The sequence below is a fragment of the Mytilus edulis genome, chromosome 9, assembly GCF_963676685.1.
Source record: "Mytilus edulis chromosome 9, xbMytEdul2.2, whole genome shotgun sequence".
NCBI classification, from domain to species: Eukaryota; Metazoa; Mollusca; class Bivalvia; order Mytilida; family Mytilidae; genus Mytilus; species Mytilus edulis.
The window spans coordinates 33,947,715-33,959,236 of NC_092352.1; the positions used below are offsets into that span (position 1 = coordinate 33,947,715).

General features: G+C 30.9%; 1 protein-coding gene across 1 annotated transcript; it reads left to right on the plus strand.

The window, feature by feature from the left end:
* The first annotated feature begins 2,131 nt into the window (after window positions 1–2,131).
* Window positions 2,132–9,403, plus strand: LOC139488191 (uncharacterized). The gene is made up of 5 exons (XM_071273646.1): window positions 2,132–2,425; window positions 7,691–7,759; window positions 8,011–8,131; window positions 8,655–8,695; window positions 8,929–9,403. Exons 1-5 carry the CDS (start codon window positions 2,257–2,259, stop codon window positions 9,087–9,089), a joined length of 561 nt encoding a protein of 186 aa, XP_071129747.1. The 5' UTR covers window positions 2,132–2,256; the 3' UTR covers window positions 9,090–9,403.
* The last annotated feature ends 2,119 nt before the right edge of the window (window positions 9,404–11,522 follow it).

Consider the following 11,522-nt stretch of genomic DNA (forward strand, 5'->3'; position numbering starts at 1 on the left):
TAGTTTTTAAACAGTCATGGAGACTTTGTTTAAATAGATATAAAAAGATGTGGTACGAGTGCCAATGAAACAACTCTCCATCCAAGTTATAATATGTTTAAGTAAACCGTTATAAGTCAAATGACGGCCTTTAACACGGAGCTTTGGCATACATCGAAAAACAAGGTTTAAAGGGTCCCATAAATGACTAGTGTAAAACCATTCAATCAGGAAAACCAACAGTCAAAAATATTTAAAAAAAAAAGAGAAATAAGAAACACTTATGGAATCACATTTACAAACGATAACAACAGGTTCCTGACTGGAACGCGTGCAAACAAATGCAGCGGGTTTAAATGTTTTAACAGGCGCCAACCTTCACCATAACCTGAAATAATAGTGTAACATCACAACTTAGAATTCAAAGACACACTCAAAATATCAAAACTCAATCAAAAGTCATCTGAACATAAAATCAAGTAAACATTCACTAATAGAATAAATGACACAATGTAAATACAAAATTAATTTTTAAAAAAGGAGGGTGAAATGTAAATCAAAATCAGTAAGACAACCATGACTTTGGACAAAATGCCGTTTAAATAAAATAACGTACACAGGAGAATAAAAATAATTGTGTTGTTAGAAGTACATGGAGTACAAGATGAATAAAGTTGTTGTCCATAGTACGAAAACAGAAGTGAAAATTTATAGTCATACTAAATACTTAAGGTGGTATATATTAGAAAATTTGAGACGAAATATAACACAAAATAAAATAACATCAAATAACAAAAAAAAAAATGCAGAAGTACGATCTGAGAATACTGGCAGTTACTGACAGCTAGTTAATAACCAAAAACAATTAATAATAATAAAAAATCATGGTTCAGAGACTAAAATCAACTTAAACACAGCCCAGGGATTAGTGGCTTAACGTTTAAATAGTGGTTATCTGCTCTTCTTCGGATTGTTTCTTTTTGACATATATTCCCCATTTCCATTCTTAATATTATTATAAGCTCCAATCCTCCCTTTTCCATATGAATCAGTTGAATAACAAAGAGCTCACACAAAAACCACAAAATGGAGCAGCAAGGAAAAAGTAATCAAATCTGAAAATAATTAAGAATTGAATGCTTCTGTTTGTCCAAAGAAATACTGGGTGTCTGTCTGTCCGTCCGTCCGCTCGTCTGTACTCCCAAATGTTATGACACTTATAAACAAATATTTATAACACTGTACCACAAAACACAGATCAAGTTCAATATTTTTGTGGTCACTTTATCCGTAATTAAGTTATGCTTCTTTGCAAATGGAAAAAAATGCTGATTTTTTTTTCTAACTTGAGTTTGCCTCAACCAAATTTCATGAATCATATACGGAAAGCTTATTACCACAAAACTCAGATCAATATTTTGTGGCGTTGCTTTTACCGTTCTAGAGTTATTTCTCTTAAAAAATGGAAAAAATCTGATTTTCTTGTTTCCATTCTCTTAAAATTAATTAGAATTGACTCAACTAAATGTTGTGAATCTTTTACATATTGCTTCCACAAAACTCGGACCAAGTACACATTTGGGTAGCGTCACTTTTACCGTTCTTGAGGTATACCCCTTTATACATGTATATTCAAGCAGCGGTGGTTAAGCAAACAAAAATCATTTAGACACATAGGCAATATTTCGCATGTGTTGGCTTGGACTTGGAAAAAAAGGAAACACTTGTAAGTCTCGGGTTGAACAATTTTTGTTTTTACTCAATTGTTAAAAATGCAGCTGTACTCAAAGGGAGATAAATCATATTTTATACGCTGTGCATTTAATTTACATGACTGGGTTGTGCAATAAGAAAATTTTATGAACAAATAAAAGCAAACAAGGTAAAAAAAAAAGTTGAAATAAAAAAAGAAAAGAATGATATAAAATTATTAAAACAGAACGAAAATACACAACAAGCAAAGTATTTTATTATGAAAATCAAAATGTATTCTATTTTTAGGAAAGGGGGTTATTAACATTCTGCTTGCCGATGTAATCCTTATTAGGGATGGTCATATCTCTTGGCTTACGACTGTGTTTAGATTTAAATTGAAGTGTTCTATTTTCTATTGCATATCACTTATAAATAGATCAATTGTGCATACATGTGCATGTACATAAAGATTTTTTTAGTTTAAGAGTCCCATCCCTAAATCTAAATTTAGTTGGGGAACTTTCCTACACACCTTTACATGATCAAGTCGTTTACGTATAATGCGTTAGGAAAACATTTGAAATGGCGACAGACAATCTTTCTAAAGGACTTCTTGAATTATTTTCACCTTTCAGTGTTCAATGTGGAGATACTGCCTGTACATGGCCTACAGAAATATGTAACAGAGATCGTAAACAATTTACTATTTGTAAAGGAGCGTCCCCTATGACTTATATTCAATCCAATTTTGGTAAGTCATTTTTTTTCTGTTTGAACCAACGTCCATCAGCATTTCTTTATGTGTTTTGTCTCTTATCACCACAAAACGACTCATTGCAAAGGTTAAAGACAATGGCAACGTATATAACGTTAATCTTATTGTAGGCTTATTATTGAATCAATCATCGTTGTTATTTAGAGATTCCGTAGACTTGTTATAATCATTTGAGTTTTAGATGAACAAATACTACTGAAATTTTAACGTAAATATAATTTAATTTTTATAAAATTTAATTTTGCTCCAAAGCTGTGCCCTAAACTGTAACCGTTACAACTCTGTAATCTGAAAGTTTAAATTTTTATGCACAATTTATCATAGTTGCCTGGGGCCGGTTTCACGAAGCTATCCTAAGACATGTCATAAGACATATCTTAGGACATGTCTTATGATCCTCTTATGACTATCCTAGGACATATCTCAGACCTCGTCTCGAAGCTGTCTTAGGATCATCTTAGCTAAGACATCCTAAACCTGTCGCAAGTTCTTTAAATTTTCAAATAAAAATATGATCTACGGAAAAAATTCATGTAAATGTAGTATGTCTTACCATAAATTATTCTAAACGTATTGATTAATATAATGACATAATTTGCAAAATAAATATAAAAAAATAAAAGTAATTTATATATAAATTATCTTTAAACAATACATCAATATAAATATGAAATTTTCAATGCAAAATTAAGAAAAAAGAATATAAAATTATGACATTGTTTTGGTACAAGTGAGTTGAATTCAATTTCGACTTTATTGGTTATAAAAGGTTAAGAGAAAAAATCGTGCAATTTTTATATCAATACATCGAATTTTCATTGTTGACAAATCCTGATAATCCGTCAATGTATATATGTTTTAATCAGGAACAGGAGAATAGATAATTAGATAATAATAAGATATTTTTTTTCTAAATTAATATAAAAAATGAGTGTAATTTATATAAATAAACGTATAACTATCCTAAGACCATCATAAGACACCTCTCGCGTTGTCCTAACTTTATGACCAACTTTAAGAGATGTCCTAATTTAGGACCGCTTTGTGAAACCCACTTAGGACTAAGATATGTCGTAAGACCATCCTAAGACATGTCCTAGTCCTAAGACAGCTTCGTGAAACTGGGCCCTGGTTTGCTGTTTTTTTATTTAATTGAAACAACCTACACATTCAGTTATAAAAGGTCTTTCCTTTTATGTGCTTTAGAAACAGGTACATGTACCTTTTTTTCCTGATTAGTGGGAAAAGTACCGTTTTGAAAAGTTTGAAAAGTAGAATGCAGGTTAGGAGAAATGGCGGGTAATATTGTTATCAATGCCCCGAGACAGAAGGATACATTTCAGGGAGCTTTAAAGTTTACGTTTATTAAAAAAAAATGACATTGTTTGCTGTACATTTATCTACTTTGAAAAAAAATATCGGTGATGTTTTTTATTAAAATTAGTACAAATGATCTTCATACAAAATCAAGCAAAATGCTAAATAAAATCAGTTGAAAATGCATCTGTTACTGATATATTACAGTTTGATGTCGCAAAAAATAGCATTTCACGTTAACCGAAAAAAAGTCACAAAAAGCGCTTACGACATCCACTGAGGTCAGATTTCAACCTGCCAGCGTTGAAATATCTTAACACGATGTTGAAGAGCTTGTACATTTAACATATTTACAATAAACGAAAGGACTGATCATGCAAGATTTACACCAAAACCGCTCAATCGTCAACAATCGGGTTAATCCATAACTCTCTTCCTATGATTGAGGTACACAATGTAAGGAATCGGCCACTTAAAGACGAGTACAAGATTGCATTTCATTAAGTAAACACACAATTGAATTATCCTTGAAACATGATAGATAAAGTGCTCCTGTGTAAACAATGATCCTTTCCTAAAATGAGAAATTATGCCTTCATTAACACATACTGATTTCAGGAACTAGTGAAACTTTTTACTTTTTTTCACTAGAGAATAAATATATAAATGTATGCGGGAAGATACATTTGACCTTGTATTGAACCGTAAATATTCTTATACATTATACTTCAAAGCTGATGACCCTTTAACAACTACAGGTAAAATACATGTATATATACACATATGGAATTGGAAACTCAAAACCTATATATAAATCATGGTTAAAAGGTGTTCCTTATGTAGCCATTCGTCGGATTCATATAAATAGAACCTACATAACAATGATTTATTACAACTTTATCTAAAAAATGCGTTAGAAATTTTGGAAAATAGAATCAATTATGACAGCTAAAACGTAGGTTTTTAAAAGTAAAATAGCGAAAATACCAACTTCTAAGGAGAATTCAAATGTACATGTAAACATACTAGTATTACCGCCTTTCAAGACACTGTTACTGCATCTAAATATATGTTACAGTGAATTTCTATAATCAGTGATTATGTAGAATCCCTGAAATTTTCAGGGATTATGTATAATCACTAGAAAAAAAGTCAGGGATTATACATACTAACTGAAATGAAGAAATAGTTTTAATTTGTAAAGAAAATGAATAAAAGTCAAATAATTTATGCTATAAATGATCATAATAAAACAGCATTACACTGTATAAACATAAACTGTAAAATGTTCAGCACAAATTATCAAAATGATAACCCTATTTTTTTTAATGTTAGGTACAATATATTAAAATATTAAACACAATATATTAAAATAAATGCCTCACATCTGTTATTACCACAATATCCACATTTTAGAAACCATTTTCATTCACATATCGAATCAGATTTTATGACCCGCTTAAGAGAAATAAAGTGTTCATTAAAAACATCTGTAGGTACCCCCCAAAAAGGGAATTAGCAACACCGAACTGGTTCAAGCAAGAAACCATGTTTTTTGGCCAGGCGATATCCTTTTTCAGACTTTTGGTGAACAATGATCATTAAGTTTTTTGGTATCCCCTTTCCTTTTTTACCCTGTGGAATCATGCTAAGAGAATATTGCACCAAATACCAGTTTCCTCTAAAACTTTTGTTCTAATAGTCAATCCTTAGTTTTTCTATACATTTAGATGCGTAAGTTCTCTCTGTTTAAATTTCTTGTTCATTTGAACAACAAAAAAAAAAAAAAACAGATGTTCCTCACCATTTGTTTTCCATGTACCACAAATAACATGCTCTGTGGATTTACAAATAGAACATGAATGTCCATTGGACTCTGGCTTTTAATAAACAAACAATACATGTAAAGTTATTGCTTTAAAGTGAATCTTGATAATATTAATTTTGAAAGTCTTCAACTTTATCTCTAAACATTCAGTTGGTTGTATCTTTAAGATCATCTTCTGTGTTTAAAAGCAAAATTATTTCATCTACAAGGAATATGAAAGTATGATTTACTTGTGTCTAATCCATTTTGCTTTAATTCAGCAAATAAAATATGTTTAAACTAAACTATGAACGTAAAAAATGATGATTAGTCTATATGTAGTTTTCTTTTTTATCAAACAAAGGATTCTTAAATTATTCATAATCCCTGAAAAAATATTAGGGAATTTGTAGAATAATTATTAAAATGATCAGTGATTAAGTAAAATCACTGGTCATTTTCAGGGATTATATATAATTACTAATGATTTTAGTGATTCTACATATTCCCTGAAAAATCAGGGTTTCTACATAATCCCTAATTATACAAATTCACTGTAACATATATATATGAGGATAACGGAACACTTCATTAAGGTAGTACCAAACATCTTCACTAGAATTAATTTGGTTCGTTTGATTTTCATAAAATATACAAAATATTTACTTTGGCCCTACGACAAAAACAGAAGAAAAAAAAAACTTGAACCACATACTTTAGCGGAAAATTTTCGTTGGACAAATAGCAGTTTGACTAAAACTTATTTTGATCATTGAGAAGCTTAATATTTCCTGAACAATAAAACGTAATTAAAACGTTCAGCTGATTTTCACAGAGGTATCTCCCTGTAAAGTTATGTACTACCTTAAGTGTGTTTTTCTCTCTTTTAAATTTAAATATCCTTATTGAAAATTTCATTTTAAGTTCATTAATGTTTTTAAAAGTATTTTGGTCTTTATGATAAATGAATACTATGTCTTGTCATGAGAGTCTATATATGGCAAGCCGTTATCGTCAAACTATAATGTTTAAACCATTTTTCGAAGAAAAATACAAATATATGATTTATAAATAATATTGAGAATTGAAATGGAGTATATGTCAGAGACAACAATAGACCAAAGAGCAGACAAACAAAGGCCCCCAATAGGTCTGCAATGCAGCTAGAAAATCCCGCACCTGTAAGTGGGTCTCAGCTGGCCCCTAAAAATGGGTACTAGTTAAGAAAAAATAGTTACATACTAAAACGTATATCCAAATTACAGAAAGTCTGATATAAAATAAACAATTAACAATGCATTGACTTGATAACATATATCAGTATTTCGTGTGCATTTTAGTCTTGACGTCATCTTATTTTACTTTCAGTGTTGACATTATTTTTCCTTTTTTTTAGATAAACACGCCTAGTACATGCGTTACTCATTTCCAGCTACGGATTCAATTGAAGTTCACACGAGGTCATATTATTCACTTGCAAGTCAATAATTCATCAGCGATGTTTTTTGTGCTTATTTTGACAAATTTGGTCCTAAATAGCTGCTTATAACGAAATGTTATTTCAAAATTACGCATTTATTAGTACATGAAACCGTAAATCGTAGCTAATGCCCCATTAAAACATGTTTTCTAAAATAAATTCCTTGATACACAAAAACATTTAATAAGGTTTGAGCTCTCTCAGAAAAGGTTGACCTAAGCTGAATTTGGCCAAGAACGTACGAGATTCATATATTTAGTGTTGTTTTCATTTACTATCCCTTGATTAATACCGCTGCATGTAGTCCCCGGCGCGTTCGTCAGTTTACAAGTCAATGCCTTGGCTCTAACATAATAATCAAAATTCCTCTTTGATCATCTAAAAAAATCACTTAAAAAGTTGAGTTTCACTAACAGGCAAATTTGGTCTTATCTGAATCTGGCTATAATTTTAAATGGTAACTTTTGGTTACTTAGCGACTTACTTTTTACGTATTTATATATCCCTGGCTTTCAAATGTTTAGGTGTTGGCCTTCTTGATGAACGTTAATACGTTTTTTTCATAGACAATTTAAAATGTACCTGGTATGACTTTTATGGAACTCATATAATGAAAGCATTTTTATTTTTCCTACAGATGAACATTTCAAAAGCCTATGCAGGAATTTTACAGAGGAGATTCAACCAATAAATAGTTATTCCTATGGTAAGCAGCTTCATGGGTTTCAACTTTAAAGTCATTAAGTTTATTCTCATAAACCCCTAGAAAAGTATTCTGGAAAACAATTTATTTATGTATTTTTTTTATAACAACATGTACATGACTGTACTTACATGCCAGACTGACCTTTAGTTCATTCTTTGGATCAATCATTTTAATTTTATGTTTATGTCCTTTTTTTTCCTTTTATTTTCACTCGATTTATATCTAAGGTTACTTTTTTTTTTAATTTTCAGCCTACTTATTTTATGGAAGTATCACACTAAATGTTTTACTGTTATTACTAACCATGTGTTTAGTTATCCGTTTTGTGCAAATGAAACAACAAAAGCACACAAGTTCGAAGGAGAAAGAGAGGTAAGCAATAACAAAATTCATGTGCATGTTTTAACTTTCTAATTAAAAATCTACGAGATATAAAAGTTAAATTTTCACCATTTCATTGATAACAATAGTGTATAGTATGAAATATTTGAGCTAAAATAATACCGCTTTACTACAGAAGAAATCATACTAGTGCAAAGACAACAAGCATATGACAATGCTACAAGCATGGAACAAAGCTTTGTCTTGTATTACTCTTCGATTTCAGATAGGGAGGCAATCTGAAAAAATCAGTTAATTAGATGGCGTCTAGACTAAAATACATACAAAACGAATTAAATATTATCAAGCCCATACCTGTAAATTGTTTATTATATTCTTTTCATAGTTTGGATAAATGTTTTACGTTGTTATAATAAATCAAATATTAGAATTTGAGTCAAATCGGTGAACATGAATGAACAAATAGAGTACTTAAGTATATTTGTATATAAATTCTCAAAAAAACAATGGTAATATTGTATAAAAAGTTGTACGTATTTTTTCTTCATTTCAGTGAAAATCAAGTGAAAAAGTCTGGAATTACCAGTACTATGTGTAAGTACGTCTGGGTGTTTTTAAATATCACTTGTGTGGAATTGCTTTTCATTAAGGCTGTTCAATTGGTAAGATGATTTGTGTTTTAAAGTTTGAAACTCAAATATATTATTTGTGTGTGTGTGTTGCTTATATAATAAGGTCACTATACATAGGTGATAATATGTAAAAAATGATAAATAAAAAGGGAAATAGATATATATTTTAGTTTGGTTCTTTTTTATTTTGTTTAGATCTCAACAGAGAAGAAAAGACTTCGAATACTATGCATCCAACGGAAGACAGTGGGAAGTTGCTTCTGAGCAGCAGTCATAACAGTTATGATTTAGAAAGTCAACAGTGTTCGTGCTGTTCCTCAGCTACCTCTACTAGCACTGAACCAAAAAGTGTATAAACATTGCTCAAAGGGACTATCAATGTCCCGTTATTTTACCGGTGGAATCGTCATTTTAAGAATTTTGAGAACATATACAGGTATATGAGAAATGATAACCACAACAGTTGAATTTAAATGTGTTCATCTTGGGTTGTGTCTTTTTTTTTTTTGGAGGGACGAGAAAAGTTTTCGCGATTCATTCAATAAAAAGATTCTTGTGTTGATATTGAAAAACTTATATGCTGTAAAACAATTTGATTTGAACATGTTTAACAATGATAGTTTTCTGTTCAAAATGCAGGGTATTTAATAAAGAGATAACATTAAGTTTTAAACATTTGAATTTCATCAATATCCAATATGGCCCCGTTTTGAAGGTTCGGCGATTGATGTAAAAACCATTTAGGTGTTATTTTTCCAAGTCCTTGATCTTTTTATATATCTTTTGTCAACATTATGTTTTAGCAATTAGGTCGGTCTGTGAATGAAACATGATTTTTTTAACTGCGCCTTGTACATGAAATCAATCTTACTTTCAAAAATACAGCTTGGCTTTTATTGATCAAAGCTATATTTTGATAAGGTGTTGTTGATTATACCTCATCACGTGAGTGTCCCTTTAAAACGATTTCATTCTAGACAAATTCGCAGACTTCAGAAAGAGAGTGACCCATGAACGTGTACATTAGTTTTTAATTAGGGGCCAGCTCAATCCCGCCTCCGATGCGAGATTATCTCGCTATGTGAAAGATGAATTGGTGGTATTGGGCTACTTTCTGGTCTGTGGTCGAGTTGTTATCTTTATGGTACAGTTCTTGAGACAGGCGCATACATACATAATGTGGCGGTGTTAATCATGTTAGCGGGACCCCAACCCTCCCAATAGCCTTTGACAGTGGTGTAACAGTACAACAGAAGAACGAACTATTAAAATCAGTTGATATAGGCTAAACTCATCAGATGGATACACATAGAAATACATCTAACAAAAAACACTAAAGTGCTCGCAGTTACTGACAGCTAGTTTAAAGATACTAACAAGTAATAAAAAAACATGCATCTTAGACTAAATTATCAATCAGTACACATCCAACATCCAATGGCTTTAGTGTAAAAGAATCATAAACAGTGAGAGAAAAACATGACCTTGCGCAAAGCCAAGATAACGACAGATTATAGATTCGTGAATGCTTATATGTATATAACAATAATATTTAGTTTGCTTTCAATTTACTGATAACAAAAACAATATTCAATGTTCTAATTAGTGTTGAATTCGTAATTAGTTATCAAAAGTACCAGGATTATACCTTTTAGAACAAGTTTATTTCAAGGATCGATAAGTTTAACAAGATCGTTTCTAAATCTTGAGCACGGTAAACAACATTTCCGTAAAAATGAGGATGTGTTATCCCGTTTAAAATAAGTTTTCTACGGATACAACCAAACTTCAAAACCAAATCTGTATTTCTATGGAAGAATTTCGTAAAGGTTTGAAGTAATTTGTCTTAACGAAACCCCTGGCTTAATAATTTACCAGTTATACATTTTTGTACATCGATTACGTTCGTAAAAATCAAAAACGGTCACAACAGACACGGAAATAGCGACCTAGTTGTGAAATATAAACACCGTTATATAGTGCCAAAGGAACATCATAATTCAAAAAGGGAAAATGAACAATACGGAACGAAAAATCTTCCTTTAGTCGTAATTTCAGTGTGGAGTTTCCCGTGTAAAACCGTAATGTCTAAATCTAGTAAAGTAGTAATAACCGTTTAAATTTGATTATTTAAAGTAAGTTCCTGTGGGTAAATTTATTTAGAAAATTCTTGCTTATTTAACAAAAAAAATCATCAAGGTAACGGTAAGAGTTGTTGAATTTATCACTTGAATGCAATTTAGGTAATTTGTTTTCCGAAATATTTGACAATATAATTAAATTTTTCAACTTGTTCGTAATAAAACCATTCAAACGAGAAACGAGAAAACCAACTGCCTAGATATAGGAAGATGTGGTGAGAGTGCCAATGAGACAACTCTCCATACAAATAACAATTTAAAAAGTAAACCATTATAGGTTAAAGTACGGTCTTCAACACGGAGCCTTGGCTCACACCAAACAACAAGCTATAAAGGGCCCCAAAATTACTAGTGTAAAACCATTCAAACGGGAAAACCAACGGTCTAATCTATATAAACAAAACGAGAAACGAGAAACACGTATATATTACATAAACAAACGACAACTACTGTACATCAGATTCCTGACTTAGGACAGGTGCAAACATTTGCAGCGGGATTAAACGTTTTAATGGATCCAAACCTTCACCCTTTTTCTGAAACAATAGCATAACATCACAACAAAGAAAAAGTCTAAGTACAAAAAAATGAAAGATAAACAAATATGTTATACAGCAACAAACAAAAACTACTACATATAATAGGCTC